The following is a 22,645-nucleotide window of genomic DNA, read 5'->3' as shown; positions in this document are numbered from 1 at the left end:
CAGCCCCAGACAGCATCGCCGCAGCCATGGCCTTGCTTTCCGTGCCAGCTTTAATTGCGCTCCTCACACCACACCAAGCAGCCGAGATGCCCTTCAAGGGGTTGGGCTCTGCTCACCTACACGAAGATGAATGCTGGGGGGGGACAGGCGCAGCCCTCCTGCAGAGCCTCCCGCACCCACGAGCCCTGGCACCCTGCTATGGAGGTGGCCACCCAAAACGTCCTGTAAGGAAAACCCAGCAAATGTTGTCCTTCTGTAAAAAATACAGATTTGTATATAGAATTATCGGCTTTAACGGGGAGGAGGACGGAATGCCCCTCCATAGGGCACACTGCATTTCCCAAAGGACATCCTCCCCCCCAGAAAATTGCCTACCTGGCTCCTTGCACCCCGTATCCATCACACTGGGGATGCCCATGGGCCGTGCCCCCCCAGCACTCGACGCACACCCGCCTGTCCCGCTGTAGCCGGCGGCTCCAGGGCTGCCCACGACAGGCAGCTGCCACCTGTGTCAGGCGGAAAAAGCTGCAGGAGATGGGGAGGTGGGAGCTGGTTTGGGGAAAAACAGTGTTGGTTGGAGGTAAGGGAGATGCTGTGGTGTTTTCTTTATAGGAGTTTACAGGGTTGTGCAGGCGGTGGGAAGGGGAATGGGCTCGGGAACCTACCTGGGTGGCTCCTCTAACCGCTGCAACCCACTTCTGCGCCAGGGATCCCTGATGTCTGGGCTGAAGGAATCGGGGAGCAGTTTGGCCACCCCTGGCACAGAGCAGCAATGGTGAGGTGGTGACAGCCCCTACAGCGCAGGGCTAGGAGGGGGTCCCGCATTACCTTTGGCAGCCCCACAGGCCGGGTCATCCCCCAGGCACCCACGGCGCTGCTTGAGGTCGGGGCAGGGCTCCCCGCCGTGCCGGGGGGGCACAGTGACCTGGCGGCTGCGGTCTTTGCTGCCCACCCCACATGGGGAGCTGCAGCTGCTCCAAGGCCCCCACGGCCCCACTGCACAGCCCACTGCTGAGAACAGAGAGAAGAGATTCGATAGTGCAGAATTAAAAAGAACAGGAGCAAGGGAGAGATCTCCACAGCAGGGAGAAAGGGGACCCCCGTGGCTCAGCCCCACAGCCCCACAGCATTGTGTGCTGCTTCTGGAGCCTTTTATTGCCACGCTCTGCGTGGAGCTGAGCTGGGACCTCACTAATCTCTGTGGAGACAACAGAGTGCTGACAGTGCCGTTGTCCAGCACTGCCCCTGACTCTGTGCAGCGGTGGCAGGAGTGTGGCTCAGCCCTTGGTACCCACATCCCAAAAATCAGCCCTGGAGCTCACAGCGACAGCACTGCTGCTGTCCAGTTCTGTCCAGCTGCAGAACACACTGCGGGATCCCTGACCGAACAGAGAAAAGAGCAGGAAACTGGGATGGTGCTTGAGACGTGCTCACCTACAGCCCCACGCACAGCTCATCACCTCCCACATGATGGGAGCGCCTCCCTCCACTGATGGAAGCGGCGAAAGCCCACCGACACGAATGGCCCCACCACCCTCACCCTGCCCCGCGGCTCACCAGCACGGCGGCACGCAGCCTGGTAGTCCTGGCAGCAGTCACCCGTCCTCTCACAGTACGAGTCGCAGTAGCAGCGAGTGCGGTGGGCACCGGTGGCCCAGCAGGCGTTGTTCCTGCCCGGGCAGCAGCGGTGCCGGCAGCCACCCAGCACGTAGCCAGCAGCCAGCAGCCACCCCCCGCACAGCAGCAGCCCCTGCATGCTGCCGCAGTGCCCGGCTGTCCCCTGGGGGGGGTGGGGGGGCCGGGCTGCACCGCACCGCCCCTCGGCTGGACGTGGGGATCAAGAGCCTTTCGTTCTGCTCCAGTGCCCCGGCGCCTGGCTGTGCGCACATCCCCATCCCAACCACCTCGCTGAGCTGAGCTGGGTGACCAATGCAGAGGGCGCAAGGTGTGAGGAGCTGGAGGAGCCCTTCTAGCTGATGCTGCTGCTAAGGTGGGGCTCCAAGCGGGGCGCTACTGTACCACGTCCCCTCTCGTCCCCTTGGGAGGAAGCACAGCTCCATAGCACCGTGTTGGAGTGTGCCCAGGGGAGGGTCACAAAACTGACCCGAGGGATGGAACACCTCCCCTACCAGGACAGGCTGAGAGAAGGGCTGTGCGGCACGGAGAGGAGGAGGCTCCGGGGAGAGCCGAGAGCGGCCCTTCGGTATCTGAAGGGGCTGTAAGAAAGAAGGGACAGATTGGTTAGCAGGATCTGTGTGACGGGACAAGGGGAGATGGCTTCAAACTGAAAGAGGGAGATTTAGGTTGGGTATAAGGAAGTTGTTCACACTGAGGGCGGTGAGGCACTGCACGGGGTGCCCAGAGAGGTGGGGGTGCCCCATCCCTGCAGACAGCCACGGTCAGGGGATGGGGCTGTGAGCACTGCTGGAGCTGTGGGTGTCCCTGTGCACTGCAGGCAGTGCGAACAGACGGCCTTCGGGGGTCCCTTCCGACTCCAACCATTCTGTGATCCTCCGGTGCTGCTCAGGGCAGCGTTTCTCACGGGGGGCACTGACCGCGCCCCTCCTTTCCCGTCGCTGACCAAGAGGACTCGCAGGCAGTGCTGCCAGACGGAACGAAAAGCACTACTTCCAGGTTTCTGCTCTGCGCCTCCACTCCGCCTGCATCCACCGATAGCGACCAGCCTTCCAGGCAGCAATACACAGGCGCCCCCAGATGCGGAAGAAGCATCTCTTCTGTTACCGCTCTGCACCGACAGTCCGCCAAGCTCTATGGTACCAGGTCCTCCAGGCGCTACTACGCACGCGCGCGGACACGCGGAAGTAGCGCCGCTCCGGTGCGTGCAGTACCGCCTTCCATCAGCAGGGGGCGGCCGCGAGAGCCGTGCGGCTCCTGGCGGGAAGAGCTGTGTGAGGGGCGGTTCAGGCGGTGCTGCGCTGTGTGGTCCGCTTCCTTCCCTCCCTTCAGCTCCTGCTCGTTCACACAGCGCAGCCTACTCACACTGAACACCCAGGCATGGATTTGGATCGCTGCTGTCTCAAACTCACTCTGTCATCAGCCAAAGAAGCGTTAACTGCACTTGCATCCCTGTTCGTGCTCCAGTCTGTAGGCTTCGTTCTGCCCCTCCGTGACAGAAAGAGGGATGTGGGTCAGAGGTCCAAACTGTGCCATTTTTTCAGTAGATGTACCCAGATTCATCTTAAATTTTGGCCATAACCACACGCTGTCCCAGCTCCCATCTTCCTCAGGAAGGCCTGGAGGGCTGTGACTGTGGAAAGCACTCCTACACCTCAGCTGCAATTCTCATGCCAACAAAACGGCACGTTTCAATAGGAACAGTGGCACTGCTCGGCTACCCTGACCCCAACACTGCCCTTCTGGCACTGTACGTGCAGCAGGCCTCCCTCATTCCTGATGAACATCCTTACAAAGCCCATGAAAGAACTGTTCCCAGGCCTGCAAGCAGCACGAAGAGCTTCTTCCAGTATCTTCTCCTGTCTCTCATACATAACATCCATGCTGGCACACACCGGGCAGCAAACATGCTTTCCCCACGTCATGATATCTCCTCCTGAGCAAATCTGTGCTGTCAGCATCTATTCTTTATGGTTTCCCTTACTGATAACCATTTCCAGTGCCTCCAGTAAAATTGAAACATAATGCCCTGTGCCACTGATCCCATGGTCCTGAACCTTGGAAAATAAGCACGTATTTCCTCCTATTTTTGGAAAACGAAGTAATAAAATAATGTATAGCAATTATACTGACTGCCTCCCCCAGCTCTCTCCATCAATCCCCGAGTGAGAGATGACCTCTGAAAAGGAGCAGTTCCTTGGTTTTGCATCAGTGGTTTACAACAAACCTTTGGACAGTGAGAATCCCTATCGTTTCTGGACACGTGTTTCTATAAAAGGCTTTTCTCCTTCTGGCACAAAGGCTGTCACAGTCAGCTGCCCTGAATCACCCGAACAAAACATGGAGACTGTTGGTGCAGGTGTTCCTTTATTCATCCTCTTCTCCCTCGCTGCCCTTTGGAATACAGGTGAGTGCCCTTCATTTGTTTTTCTGCTTTCCTTCCAACACAATCAGGTGTTCTAGGAGAGAATTAAGGATCCACATCCACATATTATCTCAGGATGAAGGATGGAGGTCAGCAAAAAGAGGCAGAAATAGTGGTATTTTACTGCCTTTTCATTCTCTTGCTCTCTCCACCCTACAAAAAACAAACAGCCCCCTTTTCACCTTCACCTCCCCCAGTACACAAAAGAAAACCCAGTGACATTTTCTTCTCCTTTTGGCAGAAAGTGTCACACCTGAAGCTATGACCGTAACCCTTTCTTCCTCTCCTAGTATCATTCACATGTTGTCGATGACCTTTGGGAAGTGTGTCAGTCTGTTGAATTATGGAATGCAGTTGATTTCTCCTCCCTGATCTGCTACTGCCAGCTCCTCTGTGCTCCCATATGCAGGAAATTCCTCCTGCCTCAGTCCCACACATGTGGTTACTGCTGTTGTGCATACAACCAGTACTGAAGATAAGCCTCTGCTCCAAAGAGGCAAATACAGATACTGTACTGACAGTGTTAGCTCAGCAAGCCACAGTCTTACACAGCCTGTAACTGTGTTAGTAACCCTCCCCTAATTATATGTTTATCAATGGCCCCAGTTTTGTTGCATTCATGGCCAAATTTAGAATTTCTGATACTCAGTGAGGTCATCTCAACTTTATGTGAAGTTATTGACATAGGTAACAAAGTGTTGCTCTTACAAGACTCAGCTATCAGAAGATTCCACTCCACTGTGTTCCATATTAGCAGTGCAGCTTGTCCGTCTCACTCAAATCCCTCTTCACTCTGAAATCCAGCCATTACTCTGTCAACTTTTTACTGCTTTATTTGTTGTATTCAGCAGTTTTTCATGTCCAATAATAACTCATGGTCTACTCAGTTAGCTCTCAGCCAAGGCCTGGGCATCTGTCCACCTACCTATTTATATTAACAGCTATGTTGTTAAGGTTAAATTCAAATAAAATGCATGGCAGGAAGAAATCTCAGCTTTCTGTAACCTCACGTTGGATCACACCTTGTCACTAATGTTAGTTTCTCATTTATCCAAGAGCATTGGCCTGTTATCATAGATTCCTGTTATCGTTGATAAGGAAGAAGTGTTTACACTGAGGGCAGTGAGGCACTGGCACAGGGTGCACAGAGAGGTGGTGGTGCCCCATCCCTGCAGACAGCCACGGTCAGGGGATGGGGCTGTGAGCACTGCTGGAGCTGTGGGTGTCCCTGTGCACTGCAGGCAGTGGGAACAGATGGCCTTTGGAGGTCCCTTCTGACTCCAACCATTCTATGGCTCTGTGATGATTCTATGATACTCCTAGGAATAACTATGACTAGTGACACTACTTGGGTGACAGGGGGCAGGCTGCTCTTGAGATTTACCTTCTTATTAGATATAAAAACACCCATAGAATTGCTGAAATTACATATGAGTGAATTTTTCTAAACAAAACAGAGTAACATTAATGCACAGGTGATTGCTGCCTTCATTTGACATAAACAGCCAACCTCACTTACTTATGGCAATTCTTTAGACGTTGTATTGCTGCTTCAGAGAAGGGCTCAATGACGTTCCTGACAACGTGTTGTTTGTTTGTTTTTCTTTGATGTGTTCTCTAACAAGGAGCTCAAGACTCCTGCTCAAGCCAGTGTGGGAAGCTGCTCGGTGCCTGTTCATGCCAGGAGATCTGCCAGTCCTTGGGGACCTGCTGTCCTGATTACAATGAATTTTGTCTCCACATTTCTCCATACTCAGGATCTCTGATGGGAGGCAAAGATTTTTTGATAGAGAATACAGCATTTAATACTTCTGTGTTAATGTGCAGGTGAGCCATGACTTTATGTTCCTCTGCCGAAGGGAGATAGCCTTTCTAATCTCACTTTCTAACAGTAGGTAAGTGCCTTAAATCAAGACTTGTCAATACAGGAGCGATAACTTACCAAAATCTTGAAACTTGCAAAGGTTCTGCTAACCCTCAAAGATACATGCCTGCATTTCTAGGCAGGATGGCTTCCTGTAGGTCGAGTTACTGTGTGATACAAGTATTTCTCTGTTAAGTTGTTTCCTTACAATACCATAACGGTGACTTTGTAAAAAGGGTTTCCTTTCTGAACTTCTTGTTGCTAGAACAAGGGGGATGGCTTTACGCTAAAAGAGAGGAGATTGAAGTTGGACGTCAGGAAGCAACTCCTCACTCAGAGGGCACTGAGGCCATGGCAGTGCTGCCCAGAGCTGTGGGTGCCCCATCTCTGGAGGTGCCCGAGGCCATGGATGGGCCCTGGGCAGCTGAGCTGGGGGCAGCCAGCACATGGCAGGGTGGGGCTGGGTGGGCTTTAAGGCCCCTCCGACTTCAGCCATTTTATGATACTATGATTGGAATATTTTTTTAATATTCTATTTTGAGAAAAAACACTATTGATTTATTACACTGAAACAACAAGAAAGAGAAGTGAGTAGACACCTTATCTTTTTTCCTGCAAGACAAATCCTTGATCCTCAGTGTCAGCCTGTGACATACTTAGATACACATCACACATACTACACATATGGTACACCACATTTCAATAGCCCCGATGTCCTTATGTTTTTTCTACAGAAGATTCTGAGTCAGATTTTAGTGTCCTTCCAGTCTGCATAGCAGCATTTGAGAAGACTTTAGTTTTTCAATGACTGCGTACTGTGAATTAAGTGAACTGTTGCTTTATCATAGCCAACAGAGATTTCAGTTTAGATGAGCACAGAAACTACTCCTTGGCAGACCCCAAACTTGCAGCACTACTTGGGACAGCTCTGCAGTCCCCATATATCAGTCACAGGTAGGCTTATACTAAGGATGCCAGGCAAGAGCCCTGTCTGGAAGCAGATGGTTAATTTACAAGCAATGAGCTCTGAGTTTGTTACTAATTTATCTTGTCCCTCCCATAATTAAATAGTAAATCTAAGGCTTGCAACTTGCTGTGTATTTGTGCAGTGCACAGCAAAATCCACACTGCAGTGATAAGGACAAAGTACACATGAATTTTTCCTGTTTCTTTTCACTCATACAAGCAAACAGCCATGGGACTTGGAATGACCTACACATGACAATAGCTCCACAGTGAAACACGACTGAGACATTCACTGTTTTTCTGCTCTCAACAATGGCTCTGAGAAATGTTTTCTATGTCAACAGATTCAAGCAGCAAGTCATAACCAGTGGCTATGTTGATAAGGATGGAAAAGCCCACTGCCTCTCCCCATTGCTGTATGAAACTGGTTTCATCCCCTTTGAAGTTTCTACAGACGGCGGGCTGACATTTCCCTACTCTGGAACTTGGTTGTCAGGTTACTGACTTCAGTCTGTGATATCACTCTCCTTTCTGTACTCTTGCTTCACAAGAACAAGATGATAAAAGCATTTCCCACCTTCTTAATGGGCCATTTGGCCTCAAAAGAGTCATTCTTGATCCCTTCATGGTAATTCCTATTTTGAGAGATGAAGTTTTGCTGTGAATGAGTTCTGCCATTATTCAGCAGCAGCATTAAATCACAGAAATTCTTGCTCAAAAGTGAGGTTGACCAAAAGAGTTCCCTTTTTGGTAGGTATTTATATTGGAGAAGAGCTGTATCTTGCTGTTGTGTCCCCAGGACCACAGCATTACTAGAGGTTGTATTCTCTCATCTCCAATTTACTCTTTTTTTAAATCATGCATCCTGTTAGAAAACACACAGAGGAAATACTGCTAAAGCTTACATACTATAATTGCAACTTTTCATTGCTATGCAAGACAAAAAAAAAATGTAATTATTATTTTGTCATCAAATTTGACATTTTTGGTTTTTCTTGTAATGCAGTACATCACAGCAAGGTTTCGGGTGGAGAAAAATGCACGTTGGTCAATGAGACCAAATGGCAGTACTATGGCACTCCTGGCACGGGTGGGAACTTAACTCTGACCTGGACACACCAGGCACTTGCAGCATCCCATATCAACATAGAAGTCTGGGGGTACCAGGAAACAGGTAAAGTGACTCTCCTCCTACCTGTGCACAAGCAGCCACCACTGTAATGTTAGCACAGAGCTCTATGTGTCTTGCATTCACCTTCACTGAAGCTACAGGAATTGATCTGCAAGTACAGATAAGCCATGCTTGTAATGGCAGCTTTGCTCTTCAGTTCCACATGGGTGGAGGCATCTAATTTCAGTCGTGTTGTTACTTAACTCTTCTTTCACAGCATCTAAATGGATTTTCTTCCTCCATATGACAGGTGACAGTTACTCAGAAAACTGGCTTGCTGAATGGAAATATCTTTATACTTTGGCAAGAGAAGCTCCCAATACAGGGACATTTTCTTTCATTCCTGTACCTGCTGAAGCAAATTACAATACATGGGACTTTGGAATTTTGAGAATTACCCCCAGCACCTATTCTGATGGGCAAAGGCAAGTACATCACGACATTCACTTACCATAGGTACCCTATTAATACTCCTGGTAATAAAATTGCCTTCTCTTTTGACACACAAAACCAGGACTTGGGCTCCGTTTCTCATGCAAAAAATCTAGCAAAGCCACTTCAAAAACTCTAACGTCTAACTTTCAGGCATAGACCTCATCTAAAGATAACTATGTGATTATTCAATTACCTACAGTAACCATCACAACATAAAACTTAATATCACCATCACAGTACTTAGGATATCTAATAGGAGATACCAGCACTCACTGCTCATTTTAGATATGCTTTCTTTATCTTCTTTCTAATGAGAGTAGTTTCTTTGAGGCTCAGTGTCGGCTTGTTGTTGCAGCCTTATTTATTTAACTTTACTATAGTTTTATTGCTGGATACAACGTTCTATAGCACTGAATATCCCTTTGGCCTTCTGGGGTCCCAGCCTCTCTCCACCTCTCAGCCTCTTGCCAATCTCTATCCTGTTTCCTGGGGGGCAGAGTGGGAAAGAGAAAATACCTTGACATAGTGCAAGCACTCTTCCAGTGTGAGCCATAGCCAAAACCTGAGTGTGTTGCCAGCACTGTTTAGTCACAAAGCACAAGTTTAAAACATAGCTCTGTTCAGACTACTGTGAAGAAAACTCCATCCCAAGCAAACCTAATGCACTCCTGAGCTAGGACATCTGTTACTGTTGGACATGACAATACCGGAGCACAGAATTAGGTTTTGTTACAGAATCCAGACTTTCTCCATTCTGGCCTAAAGGATCTATGATGTAAAAATGCATGGACTGAAGATTTGTCTCAGAAAAGGTCCATGTAAACCAGGATCAGAAATGCTGAAACATAGTCCTGGTTATAGCATCCTTGCTGCATGCTGTCATCTCACCTTTAAATTAGGAAAATATTGATTTGACTTTCTGAAGGAAGAAGAAAGAAGTGGCCTTCATAACCAAAACACAACTTGCAAGGCATAAAATACTTCATAATTATTGACGCCAAAACTTTGCGTTTCAGCTATCAGATCTGTTTTTTGGCTTTTTTTTTTTCCCCTGCAGCAACACTCCATCCATCTGGAGCCCAGCACATGCGTTGGCTTGGCACCTTGGCGAAGACTTCAGAAATAAGCCAGCTGCATGGGCAACTGCAAAATGTATAGAATGGGACAGGGAGGAAGAGAAGCTTCCAAACTTCATGGAAGAAATTATAGATTGCCCTTGCACCTTGGCACAGGCAAGAGCTGACACTGGCAGGTTCCATGTAAGTTATTAATCTATCACTCTGGCCTTGTATAGTTCCAAGCAGAAGTTGAGGGACTGCTGTAATCTCCCCCGCAGCCTTGTTCTCTGTTCTATAACCTTCCCTCACACCAAGGTCAGGCTAACAGGCCAAAAAGTTCCTCCTTCCAACCCTTCTTGTAGATGGGTGTCACATTAGCAAGTCTCCAGTTGCCTAGAGTCTCCCCCATTGACCAGAGCTGCTGACAGATGGTAGAAAGCATCTTAACAATGACCTCCACCAGCTTCCTCAGGTGGATCCCATCCGGCCCCATGGATCTGTGACAGTCCAGGTGGAGTAGGAGGTCACTGTTTCCTCTCTACTTAGTATACCATAACTCTCTGCCAACCTTTCTAGCTTATGTTTTGGAGCGCAAATCCACAGCCATAAAACATTATTTCCTATCTCCTGGATTCTTCCTCCCACTCGACTGGTAACAAAGAACTGTCAAAAGCTAAGAAATCAGTTGCCGTGTCATTTACACTTTCAGACAGCACTGACCTGAAGACCAGATGGTGTCACCTCCTCACCTACGTCCAATATAAATGATGGCAGTGTGAAACCTATTGCCTAAGAATAAAGATGGTCAGTATGGCATGTTCTGTGATTGTTACACTTACAGCTGAGTTCTCCATTTAGCTCCATCTGTTCTTCAAGTTCTGTTCTACCAGCCTGCACAAAGCTGAGGTTAGACTAACATGCTGATACCATCACATCAGTACTACATTTACTGTTTCCTCCTGTCGTTCTACGATACCCAACCCACAGCCACAACTACTTCGTTTAGTTTTTACGTGGACCTTAGAGACAAATGGTTGAGAGAGAGCATGAAAACAGGAAGGACAAAATGAAAACTCCCTTAAGCATGAGCACTGATCTTTTTCAGACAGATTACGGCTGTGACATTGAAAAGGGAAGTGTGTGTACTTACCACCCTGGCGCTGTGCACTGTGTAAGGGCCATTCAAGCCAGGTAAAGAACAATTTTTGTAGCCACATTTTTTTTTTAATGACTTGTTTCACCTCAGAGATCATAGCATCACAGAAGTCAGAAAGGCCTCTGGAGTCTCAGCAATCAGGTTTAAGGCAATCACTGTTTCTCTCTTGCTCCCCTATTACTCCTCATTGCTGAGGTGAAGTTAATGCCTTAGTCTTACTGGACAATTACTTGCACAGTGCTGAACCTCAAGATACATAAACAAGCAGTAATATCTAAAAGCAGTTTGATTAGACTTAATTAAGCCTTTTTTGTGATGGTTGTTGGTTGCACTTGTTCTCTCAGAATAATGCTAGTAGTGCTATGCATGTGTGGCCATAAGGCCTGCAGAGCTTCCCCACAGCCTTGGTTAAAGACCAATCCCACCCAATCCCTGATCTGATCTATTCCATAAGAGCAGAAACAAAAATATTTACTGACACACCTTTTGTGGATATCATAGAGCTTGGTAACCAAAACATCTGTTCATGTCCACGTAAAGGCAGCCATTAAACACAAACGGACCTCCCAGAGCTGAATGATGACATTCCTCTTCCTACATTTCTCAACCAGCCCCCAGTACAGAGCAGGACAGCAGTGCTGCTACGACTCCACAGGGACCCAAATCCTCACACAAGATTCCACAGGAGGCAGCACACCTGATCGAGGCCATGACTGGGGGGCACCACCCTTCCTGAAGCCTCCCCGGATACCTGCCTTTTCCCATTGGCTTTATGATGTTATCAGCTTCTATTACTGTTGCCTGTGGTCTGATAATTGTCACTTCTATATGAAAAACCGCCCCTCAAGCGACTGCAGGACGTATCGCCCACCCCGAGCTGGTAAGAGCTCCAGAATTCCATTTTGGAGTAGACTTTCCATACAGGTTTGGCTTTTAGGATGTCTGTGTATGTATTAATGCCAGTTGGCAGTGCTGAGGGCACAATATCCTGTAGAAAATTTCCATGGCAGGATTCAACTGATCTGTCAGTAGCAAAACGTGTTTTTTAACTGCCCTACAAAACTGGCTTGAGCATCTTATCAGTTCCTGGAATCTAAATAGATGACATTTAGCTAGAGGCTTTGGCTTCCTAATGGACTGTGGGCTTTTCTTGCTCTTATTTCTGTTTTTGCTTTCCAAAATAGCATCTGCCTTTGGGGATCCTCACTTCCTCACATTTGATGGTCTAAACTTCACTTTCAAAGGACAAGGGGAATACATATTGGTAGAGTCTGATCTCACATCCCTAAGGGTGCAAGGGAGGACCCAGCAAGCACGCTTTCCCAATGGTAAGTTGGTAAGAGAGAAAGCAGTGATGATAAACAACAGCTTCTGAGGTTGCTTGACTCGCTCTTTACAGTATTCATTATATCTTCTCTGGCCTTCTTTCTCCCTCTGCCTTCTTAATTCCCAGCCTATGGCTAGTGTTTCTCTGGGCTGTTCTCCATTCACAGGCTGATGAACACCTCACACTGATGAGCAACCATTACCAGCAGAAACACAATTGCTTTTCTCAAAGTAATTGCATGCGTTCTGGCATTCTGCTACTTTATCACATACAGACATTTTAGATATCCAGGTGCTACGTGTTTTCTGTTTGGCTTGTTGCTGCTGTTTTGTTGCCTGTATAATTACCACCTTCCAAATTGAGTTTATTTGATGCAAGGTAACTTGAGAAGTTGATTTTTTGTGCCTTTTTCTGAAGGAACTCAGGCTCAGGTGACAGGCCTGTCTGCAGTGGCCATGCAGGAGAACAACTCCGATGTGATTGAAGTACGCTACTCAGAGGATTTGAATCTGGAGGTCCTGTTGAACCAGAAGGTGGTCAACTTCTCTGAGCAAAGTTGGATGGACCTGGAAGGTTAGTTACAGATATCAGCCTTGAAAGCTATTGTATTTCTCTGGAACCCCTCTAGAGCTAAAAAGATCTCTACATGCCTGCATTTCCATCCTATTTTCAGTGCACTTTTGAGAAACAGCCTACAGGTCACTCTAAAAATTAAATATCCCAGATAATTAGACGTTATTATCTGCATTTCTTCAGTTGTTGCCAGATTGAGGCAGAATCAGTGGTAATAAACAGCTAGACCTTGGTGAAAGATATGGGAAGCATGGGAAAGAGTGTGCTTTCCATCCAATCTGCCTTGCTGGCTGTGTCTTTATACAGAGAACAAATTCCTCTTGTCTTCAAGACCGATTATAGCTACTCTGTGGACAGGAATATAAACACCAGAGTTATGGGCCACTAATCTCCTTCCAAACAGCTATAGAGGCACACACTGTGGCTGTGTCCCCATGGAGAGATGTAGCAGGCAGATGCAGCCTGGGTCAAAGCATCACATCCTATTACTTTCATGCCTTTCAGTATTGCTGGCAGTTAGGATAGCAGTAATACCAACACCACCAGGAAGAGGCAGAGTCATTGGATTTGTAGAAGACAGGCATCTTCTCCTCTTCCATAAAGTCCAAGTAACATAAATGACAGCCTTCACCAACACTTGGTGCTATCCTGAACTTTTGGGGATGTGTAGAGAAATACAAAGAGAGGGAAATTCTGGAAATGGTACTGAGATGTTTGACTTCATTTCTCTACAAGATAATGAAAGATTACACGAATGAAGCAGGCATTGATTTCCCTTCTCATCCCATGGAGGATGAAGAGAATTACTCCTCCTTGCCAAGGAAGAGAATTAGTCCTTACTCCTCATCCATTCGCTTTGTGTGATTAACTATTTTGTCTTCATTCTCTCATCATTTTAGGTCTCTTTCTTCATTCTACGGATGATCAGAAAGTTACAGTGATGTTCTCCTCTGGGTCTGGAGTGGAGATTAGGGGAAGTGGAGGATTTCTGACCCTGACAGTTCTGCTCCCAGAGAAGTTTATGAATCACACTCAGGGTCTCTTCGGGGTGATGAATGGTAACACAGAGGATGAGTTTACCTTCAAGAATAAGACAACCATGTCAGTTCATGCGAGTCCCCAACAGTTGTTTGAGTTTGGAGCCAGTTGTAAGTGATTCCTCTGGTTGTCTGTTATTACATTTTCTTTGCAAATTCAAGCCTGTTTGTGACCTACAGACCAGAAAATTGTCTGTGCTAAGCAGCCTATTCAGAGTGAGAGAAAGATGCTTTTCCACTTGGTTAAATGGATAATACGTCTAGCCAAAATGGATAAAGAGAGAATCATGATAAACCCTGCCTGTTTTTAATCAAATTTTACCAGCATCTGTGAAATCATAGCTGCACATTTATCAATAACTAATTGATCGACCATTAAACTTAGTGCAAGGTTAAAATGCTGCATGCAAAAAGGAAAACAATCTTGAACTGGAAGGAGGATGTATAAGATGGGACAACATAGATATCTTACAGCTCTGGCTATGTTTACCTAAATAAGTACTTGGCAGAAGGTTGTGTATGTCTGTAGGCAATGTTACAAATGAATCTCTTTCACTTTGTCTCCCAAGGGGCTGTTGAAAATGGAACTTCTCTCTTTACTTATGACACAGAGACCTTATTGAATGATTATTTTTATGGGGAAAAGCACAATGCCTCCTTTCTGCCAGTGTTCCATCCTCATGAAGACCCTGCTGATCCCTTGGTGGAAGAGATGGTCTCACTCTGTGACTCAGACCCATTCTGCAGATTTGATGTTCTGACAACAAGAAGTCTTCAAGTGGGAAATTTCACAAGACTCTCTCATCAGAACCACAAGCAGTTGGTAGAAAGCCTAGAGCCAGGTGAGACTGCATTAAATAAAGCTTTCCTTTCTGCAAGCATCTAAATAGTTACAGCCATCTGAGGAGGCTTTGTTGAACAGTAGGTTCATGCATTTGTAAACACTTATCAAGAGGAATCATCTTTTCCACCAGAAAAAACTCTGAACAGGTAGGATAGTTAGACCAATATAAAACACAGGGTTGTGGTTTTTTTTAACCATTTCTTCTACTACTGCAGCACTGTGTAGTAGAATTCATCTTCATTTTCTATTACTTTACCTTGTCATTAAAAAAAATCTGAAAGCATTTCAGTTAGCCTTAAAATTTCTGCCTTTCTTTGAGTTGCCACGCAAATGTCATTTGGATCACTGTGATTGAGATTCACTAGTTCAAATCCAAAGTAACCAAATATTTCTCTTTTACTAGTGATTTCTTGTGGCTGGCTGGGTCCCCCAGCCAATGGAAGGAAGGATGGAACTAACTATCTGCTGGGCTCAGCCATCCATTTCACCTGCAACCAGGGCTATGAACTCGCTGGAACAAAAGAAAGAATCTGTCAAGCAACAGGAGCCTGGTCTGGGGACTCGCCCAGCTGTATCTTAAGATCAGGTCTGTTTCCTTTTAAATGTTACAAATTGTCACTAGAAATCACCACCATGGTCATCATGGGGCAGTCTCAGTATATGGTGATGGCCCTTGGCAAAAGCAACCTCTCTTTTGGGGAAGATATTGGACATGAGACCCCTGCACACCTAGAAAGACTAATATTTAAATCTAAATAGGAGGGTGGGGATTGGTTTCTTTCTATCTCTGTTCTGAGTACCTGCCTTTTCCCAGGGCCTGGGGCTATATGCTCCTCTTTCTCTGTCTTTGCCTACTTGAGAAAAAGATCCTTTTGTTCAATCTAAAATAATTTTCAAACTCAGACCACGTATGCTAATGGTATCCTGGGCTGCATTAGGCAAAGTATTGCCAGATGGTGTGAGAGAGCTGATCATTTCCCTCTGCTCAGCACTGCAGAGGCCACAGCTGCAGTGCTAGGGCTGTTCTGGGCTCCCCAGTACTAGAGATGTACTGCAGAGACCTGCAAAGGGCCACAAAGGTGATAGAGGGACAGAAGTCTCTCTTCCTACGAGGAAAGGCTGAAAGAGCTGGAACTCCTCAGACTGGATGAGAGAAGGCTCAGGGGATCCCATCAATGTCTACAAATATGTGAAGGAAAGGAGTAAAGAGGGTGGAACCAGGCAGTGCCAGGACAAGAGGCAATGAGAACAAACTGGATCATGGGAGGTTCCCTCTGAGCATCAGGAAACTTTTCTGCTGTGATGGTGACTGAGTGCTGGCACAGGTTGCCCAGAAGGGACTGCTGAGTCTCCATCATTGGATATATTCAATAGCTATCTAGATAAAGTGCTGACCAATTGGGTCTATGTGATCCTGCTCAAGTGGGGTGGTTGAATAAGATAACCTCTAGATGTCCCTTCCAATAAACAGTCTTTGATAACAGCGGGCAGACATCGCACCGTTGTCTCTCACCAAGCTTCCTCTTCAATGCTTGTTGAAGGCTTCTGCTCTCTTTGGTTCCAAAGGATTATGCTATATCAGCAGCAGAAAAGTACTGCTATAGCAGTAGAAAAATACTTACAATAAGCAGCAAAAAATTACTACCACTGTTGCATCACTATTACAAGCTTACCAATTAAGCTGGAATTTTTGGACTTAACAGCCATTAGGCTGTCTCTACAATTTACAGGAAACTGCCTACCATTTTCAAACAGTTCCAACTTGGATTTATTCTTCTGCCATGCATTCTCCAAGCATCCTCAAGATGGCAATGTTTCAAAGCTCCAGGGTGATGCGGGGCCACACGGCACACCGAAGCACTTTCTGCGCTAATTGCTCCTGGAAGTACTCAAATCCTGTCACTTTCTCCTTTCTGAGCACCTTCCAAGAACATGGAAAGTGCCCATCAGCAGTGAATGCTTGTCCTATACATTTCTTCATTCGCGGTAATAACAGTTCATTTGTCAAAAGATTAAGAATGAGATCTTTACAAAGCATGGCCAGAACAGTGGCAGAATATTTTGCCAAGTTGAAAGCTAAGATCGTTTTTCCATTGCTGCCGTCAGCTGCATACTTACTGGAGAGGAGCCAGACAGTCTCAGTAAGCAAACTGGACACTTGCATTTATAGAACTAAGGGGCAAAAAGCCAGCCCTGAAAGATTAGAAGGAAAGAGTTAAACAGAAGTTACCTGCATTCAGAATAATGGAGACATGCCATAGTCTCATGGCTAAGCATAGGACAAGAGGAAATGGTTGCAAACTAAAAGAGGGGAAGTTTAGGTTGGGTGTAAGGAGGAAGTTGTTCACACTGAGGGCAGTGAGGCACTGCACAGGGTGCTCAGTGAGGTGACAGTGCTCCATCCCTGCAGACAGCCACGGTTAGGGGACAGAGCTGTGAGCACTGATGGAGCTGTGGGTATCCCTGTGCACTGCAGGCAGTGGAAACAGATGGCCTTTGGGGGTCCCTTCTAACTCCAACCGTTCTATGAACAATAGAATGAATGTTTTTCAGTACATGGATTATTGAGAGATGGCAAAGAACAATAAGGTGCAAAAGTATTTCTTTCACCTGATTATAACAATGACATTCCTTACAAAGCAATATTTGGTGTTGGAGTTCATTTGTAGAATGAGCCCAAATGATCAACTTGTCAGTCCCAGGAAGCTGGAGTACAGCAGAGCTGCTCATTCTAGGAGTATATCACAGTCAAGGCAATATAAAATTCAAATTGCATATAAAGGCCTTCACTAAGCTGTCCTAACCACTGTGCCCTCTGTTATTGCCAGCTTCTGAAGGGGCTTCTTTTCAGTGCTTTGCTCATTGCAGTGCTGCAGCCTTGTGGCACACTGGGTTCAAAGCCTGCAGTACAAATCATCAGGGGTTTTAGTTACTAACATGCTTTTCTCCCTCACCCCCAGAAAAGCTAGAAAAGTTACAACAAAGGCCTGAGGACTCTGAAAACTAGATAGGAAGGGACAAATAAAAGTACAGGACAGTTACTTTGCTAAACCCATTTCTGCATTTCAAAAACAAATTATGCTTTCAGGCCTGCATGTTGTTACTTCTGAGTTTTGCTTCCTTGAATTAAGGTTTCCATGGATATCCTCTGCTAATAATTATTTCTGCTATGCTTCTAATTACAATCCCACTGCAAGGCTTGCCAGTACCTCAGCAACCTCTCTTCATAGAGTATCTCATGGAGGAAGAAAAAGAAACCATCCAGCAGAAGAAGAAAGGAGAATAGTCAAATCAGGAGTAAAACGTAACTGAGAACTGTAACACCTTCACAATAGAAATACACAATTATTCTGTCTGTGATAGACAGTGATTTGGTGGTGTTAAGTGCAATCTGTTTGTCTCTCTTGTTTTCAAATTCTTCATTTTCAACTTTCCTTTTCTGTGTGCAAATACAATCCTTTTGGGAAACGCTGACAGAAACCCCATTAATTCTGTGTACTTTTCTCAGATGAGGATGGAATTGCTATCTGGCTGTTATTTCCAGGAGACCAGCTTCAAAACATCCTAAAATCATGAATAACAGCCTGAGGTTCAAAATGGAAAACAAAGATTTCACTTTAGAGACAAACCATCACCAAGACAAACTACCTTGGCCAATGGTGGGCTCCCATCACTTGACAGAGAAGGGGCGCCTGTCTGAGGTGTTTGTAGGCCTGAAGTTTTTGGGCTTTGTAGAGGAATTACTGAATGAAGACAAATTGTAAAGCTATCAGATTGGGAAAAGAATGGAAAACCCATCATTTGTTGGGATTGGTCCAGATTGCACAGAAATATTGCAGATTGATGAAGTCAGTTGCATTTTAGCCACCAGACATCCTCTGTTTGTGTTAGGGCAGGTGGCTGTGAAAGCTGCCCTAACTGGGAAGCTATGTGAGTTATGTGCTCACCCACAGTCAGTTTGTTCCTCAACCACAATGAGCAGCAAAACATTTATTCATATATATATAATTTAAAATCAGGTAATGATTATGTTCAAACAAATTGATATGAAGACAAATAACTTCTTGTTTCATTGTTTGCTGTTTTTGTTTCAGACATCAAACAAGTAATTGCTCTTGCCTGTGTATTTGGAGTTGTGGGTCTCGCTGTTGTGACACGTCTAATTCTCCTATATAGAAAGGAGAGGTAAGAATTCAAGCAGGCTAAAAACAAGAAATAACCCAATAAAGAAATAGCAAGTGTTGTGATCTTCTAAACCATTTCCATCAATGGCAAAGAAATCAAACACGATCTTCTCCTGCTGCTATACCTTATCTGGGCAGTCAGGCACTGGCACAGGCTGCCCAGAGGTGGTGGGGTCACCGTCCCTGGGGGTGTTGAAGGAAAGGGTGGCTGTAGTACTTTGGGACATGGCTAGTGGGCAGTACTGGTGGTAGTTGGATGGTTGGACTGGGTGATCTTAGAGGTCTTCTCCAGCCTTCATGATTCTATAATCTGATGATTTAAAATATCATGTCTTGATGGTTCTTTTGTCCTGCACATAAAAGTCTGCACATAATTCACTCTGTTGGCCAGTTTAACAAGAAAAATGTTTCTGGCTCTATAAGTTTCCAACAGATTCATATCTTCAGAGACTTCTGAAGCAGAACACACTATGACAGCTGTGTCTGTCACTGAAAACGCAGCCCATTGATCCTCTGCTCAATCATTAGCTGCATCCATCAGCATGCCACCGTGTCTACTAAGTTTTGCCCCTCACCTTTGAGGTCATATAAGCATCATTTTCTATACTCCATAGAAAACAGTCATACCTCAAATATCTTCCCTCTTTGTACAAAAATAATGGATAACCAACACATGCGAGATACCATCAGCAACTAATGTTTTTTGCTCATATATACACACACATAGACACACAAATACACAAAGGACACCTCCTATGCTTACCAAATCTTACATGTTCCAGGTCCTACATACATAACTGATTGATACAAAGCACTACTATTACAGCCCTCTACCCTAATCCTGACCACCAAATGCTATGTGTTCTTAAATTCTTTTCTCCTTCAGCAACCAAACACAAAACCAAGTAGGGGTTACATTTCCAAGCTTTCTCCAGCCACGTTTTCAGCCTAGAAAAGTAAGCTGGGTTTCTCACTCAATCACATTACGCTGTAGGCAGAGATTTAGGGGAAAAGAATCACAGTACTACAAAAAATATGCAGTAAAGATGGTAACCATTCTAACAGTCATCTCTAGCATTTATTTTTTTCTTTCTTGTCTCTTCCTCACAAGACACAGAGCCAAGCAGAAGCTTGTTTCAAAGGAGCCAGTGACATCTCAACAAGGAAGAGCAAGGCTTCCAGATGAGTTTTCCATGAAACATGGAGAAAGCATAGCAGAGGGATAAGTGGCCCACAGCAACAACAACAGAAACAAGTCTCACACAGTATGCTATCATTTAATTTTTGCTTCCAATGTAATGACTGTTCAATCACATGGGAAATGCTAACAAACTTCATGGGGTTGTATAACGGCTGACTCATCCTCCTGTGGATCATAAGGAAGGGATATTGCTTCTGAAAGCATCAGTCTCTAAGTTACCTGTATTGGTTTCTTCTATCAGTCCCATTTCAGACAGCAGAACCAAAGTTTTGGTGGAATCAGAAGAGTTTGTGGTTTCTCCACACTTCTCTTCCTCTCATCTTTTACTTACGAGTTGGTAAAATGAAAACAGTCCTAGCCTACAGCATTAACCATTACCAGAGAAACACACACCTTCCCTGGGCCATTTGCAGCTGATTTAGATATGAGGGCTGCTCTGAAAGTAATGCCTCCTGTTTCATGACATTGGCAGTACAAGACAAATCTTCATAATGAGATAGAAAGCACAGCAATGACAGCAGAACAACAACATCCCAGGCTACAGTAAGTGAGGAGCCACTCAGATGCAAAAGCTCTGGGCACAAAAACAAAGGAAAAAAGCTGCTTACCTTTAAAAGGCCTCAGGTGTGCAGAGGTCACCAGCAAGAGCCCCATATCTCCACTGCCAACCCTTAAATGAGGTCTGGAATGGGGTTGATCTTGGCTCCACCCCTTTCAATCACTCAGGTACATTGCACACACCTGAGCTCCCCTGGGTTGGCCCTGCCTTCCCACCAGGTGCTCAATCACTGCTTCAGGCTGTGATTCAGCACTTCTGCTACAACCTTCCCACCAACTTCCCATTCCATTCTGTTGCTGTGTGACAGATGGCAGCAGAGGGGCAGTCTGACAAATGACATCCGACATGAAAATGCATATGAGGCAAAGCTGTGGAACTGAATTTCTGCATGGGGAGGAGATGGCCCCCACTGACATTCGTTGACTCTTAGTGAACATTTATGGAGACCCAGCAGTGGATGTGAGCACAGTGAGGGGTGGGCGGTGCATTTCAGCTGTGGTGACAGTGATGTGAAAGACATCTTACCTGCCATCCTGTCCCTAAGGGTCACCGGCACACAGAATGCTCACAGACCATTAACACCATGATACTAATGAAACTCACACAATCAGTTTAATGTATCTCCCGAAGTTTGGTCTTTCATCACTCCTTGGCAAACCCACTTCTGGTCACCCCACACTCTGCTTTCTTCACCAACCCCTCATGCACACAGTTGGTATATGTGCATATGCCAGTTGCACAATTTGCTTTCAGCCAGTTTGCTGCTCATGGTCATTCCTTGGTCCTTTTATTAGAGCTCTTTTTTTTTTTCTAATAGGCTATTTTTTTCCTTTCTGTTGCACAGAATCACTTGTATTTCAATTCACTGCATTCAAGATCACCCATTTGCACTGTGCAATTTTCTGCTTGTGGTTTGTGGCCGCTGTTCACAAATAACAGCGATGGCAATAACAGCAGTAGCCAATAAGTAATGAATCATTTTGTACTTCTTAATACACGGTCTGAGGGGTTCCTTTCAACTTGTGCTGTTCCCAGCAGAATGTCAGATCTGTACATTTTGTCCTCGCCTGTTGACACAGCCACCATTTCCCAGCACTTTATGAATGAAAGACCTCAGAAAAGAAGAACCAGAGAGCTGCAAATGTTAGTAATTCTTTCACCATCAACAAGGGTTTCACGATGCACCGCTGGCTTTCCAAACCCTTTGGGATGTAGGCTGGAGGCACAATAAATTGGCAGAAGTGCCCCTTTGAGCATGTATTAGGTGACATGGTATATATGAATCCAATGTTTAAGTATCTTCATTTCCCCCCCCTGCTTTTAATACATCTCACAACAGCCAAAAGAGACTTCAGCACATTTTTCACCTCACAGTTCTGTACAATGGGAGCTTTCTGCATGCTAAGAATGAGGTATATCATAGCGTGTGTTGATGTAACTGATGATAAAGCACTGAAACTGTGTTTTGTGGCTGACACATTCAGAGTAGTAAAATGGGTCCCTCTCTCCTCTGTAGGTGTTTGAAAGTGTCATTACATTGCAAAAGTATGAAGAAGCTGTAAGGACAAGAATGCAATGACGAGGGCTTCAAACTAAAAGAGGGGAGATTGAGGTTGGATGTGAGGAGTAAATTGCTCACTCAGAGGGCACTGAGGCCCTGGCAGTGCTGCCCAGAGCTGTGGGTGCCCCATCCCTGGAGGTGCCCGAGGCCATGGATGGGCCCTGGGCAGCTGAGCTGGGGGCAGCCAGCACATGGCAGGGTGGGGCTGGGGGGTCTGTAAGCTGCCCTCCAACCTCAGCCATTCTGTGAGTCTATGATTTGTTAGACAAAACAAGTCTAACTTTTCCCTGATTGCTTTCTGTTTGTTTGCTTGGGTCTTTTTTGGTGTTGGTGTTTGCTTTCTGTTATTTACTTTTTAGCGGAGAAGTGCTGGCACTGCTAAAATGTCTTACGAGTCAGCAAAGAGACCTTTGCAGAAGTCTAGACTATGGCTTCATCATGTGTGACCTTGAGAAATAAATAGCTTTTCTGCCCGCATGGAGATAGGAAAAGAAGAAAAGGAAAGCCACCTGCATTTGTATTCACCATTTCCAAACAGAGACAATGAGCTCTCCCCCTCAGTTCTGTGGTCTCTCAGTAGCTGTGTTTGTCTCTATGTTAACACAGACTCACAGACCGGTTGGAGTTGGAAGGGACCCCCAAAGGCCGT

General features: G+C 45.9%; 2 protein-coding genes and 1 long non-coding RNA gene across 9 annotated transcripts; 1 reads left to right on the top strand and 2 right to left on the bottom strand.

Moving 5' to 3' along the window:
* Positions 1-32: 32 nt before the first annotated feature.
* SBSPONL (somatomedin B and thrombospondin type 1 domain containing) lies at positions 33-4,510 on the bottom strand. 3 transcript variants are annotated; one of them, XM_040648027.2, is made up of 7 exons: positions 4,361-4,510; positions 2,130-4,094; positions 1,558-2,037; positions 829-1,011; positions 666-756; positions 376-549; positions 50-222 (listed from the first exon to the last, which is right to left on the bottom strand). In XM_040648027.2, exons 3-7 carry the CDS (start codon positions 1,754-1,756, stop codon positions 117-119), a joined length of 753 nt encoding a protein of 250 aa, XP_040503961.1. In that variant the 5' UTR covers positions 1,757-2,037; positions 2,130-4,094; positions 4,361-4,510; the 3' UTR covers positions 50-116. The 3 variants fall into 3 exon arrangements, with proteins under 3 accessions (NP_001264431.2, XP_040503961.1, XP_040503960.1); NM_001277502.3 differs by lacking the exons at positions 2,130-4,094; positions 4,361-4,510 and having other exon boundaries at positions 33-222; positions 1,558-1,782; XM_040648026.2 differs by lacking the exons at positions 2,130-4,094; positions 4,361-4,510 and having other exon boundaries at positions 829-1,709.
* Positions 3,936-21,946, top strand: SUSD2 (sushi domain containing 2). 5 transcript variants are annotated; one of them, XM_015275476.4, is made up of 16 exons: positions 3,936-4,042; positions 5,686-5,887; positions 7,235-7,386; positions 7,897-8,064; positions 8,312-8,486; positions 9,554-9,755; positions 10,660-10,745; positions 11,322-11,590; positions 11,895-12,038; positions 12,455-12,610; positions 13,510-13,758; positions 14,217-14,489; positions 14,895-15,077; positions 18,586-18,676; positions 19,787-19,940; positions 21,474-21,946. In XM_015275476.4, the coding sequence occupies exons 1-15, from the start codon at positions 3,976-3,978 to the stop codon at positions 19,899-19,901; spliced, it is 2,532 nt and encodes an 843-aa protein (XP_015130962.2). In that variant the 5' UTR covers positions 3,936-3,975; the 3' UTR covers positions 19,902-19,940; positions 21,474-21,946. The 5 variants fall into 5 exon arrangements, with proteins under 5 accessions (XP_015130962.2, XP_015130961.2, XP_046757268.1 ...); XM_015275475.4 differs by having other exon boundaries at positions 21,471-21,946; XM_046901312.1 differs by lacking the exon at positions 7,897-8,064 and having other exon boundaries at positions 21,471-21,946.
* On the bottom strand, positions 10,705-20,528 carry LOC124417230. Its single transcript, XR_006931569.1, has 2 exons — positions 20,485-20,528; positions 10,705-13,690 (listed from the first exon to the last, which is right to left on the bottom strand). It is a non-coding gene; the product is annotated as an uncharacterized LOC124417230 (long non-coding RNA).
* Positions 21,947-22,645: the final 699 nt, after the last annotated feature.

This window comes from Gallus gallus, chromosome 15, assembly GCF_016699485.2.
Source record: "Gallus gallus isolate bGalGal1 chromosome 15, bGalGal1.mat.broiler.GRCg7b, whole genome shotgun sequence".
Lineage (NCBI taxonomy): Eukaryota > Metazoa > Chordata > Aves > Galliformes > Phasianidae > Gallus > Gallus gallus.
Note: the sequence above shows the minus strand (reverse complement) of the source record. Positions and strands in the feature narration are given on the sequence as shown.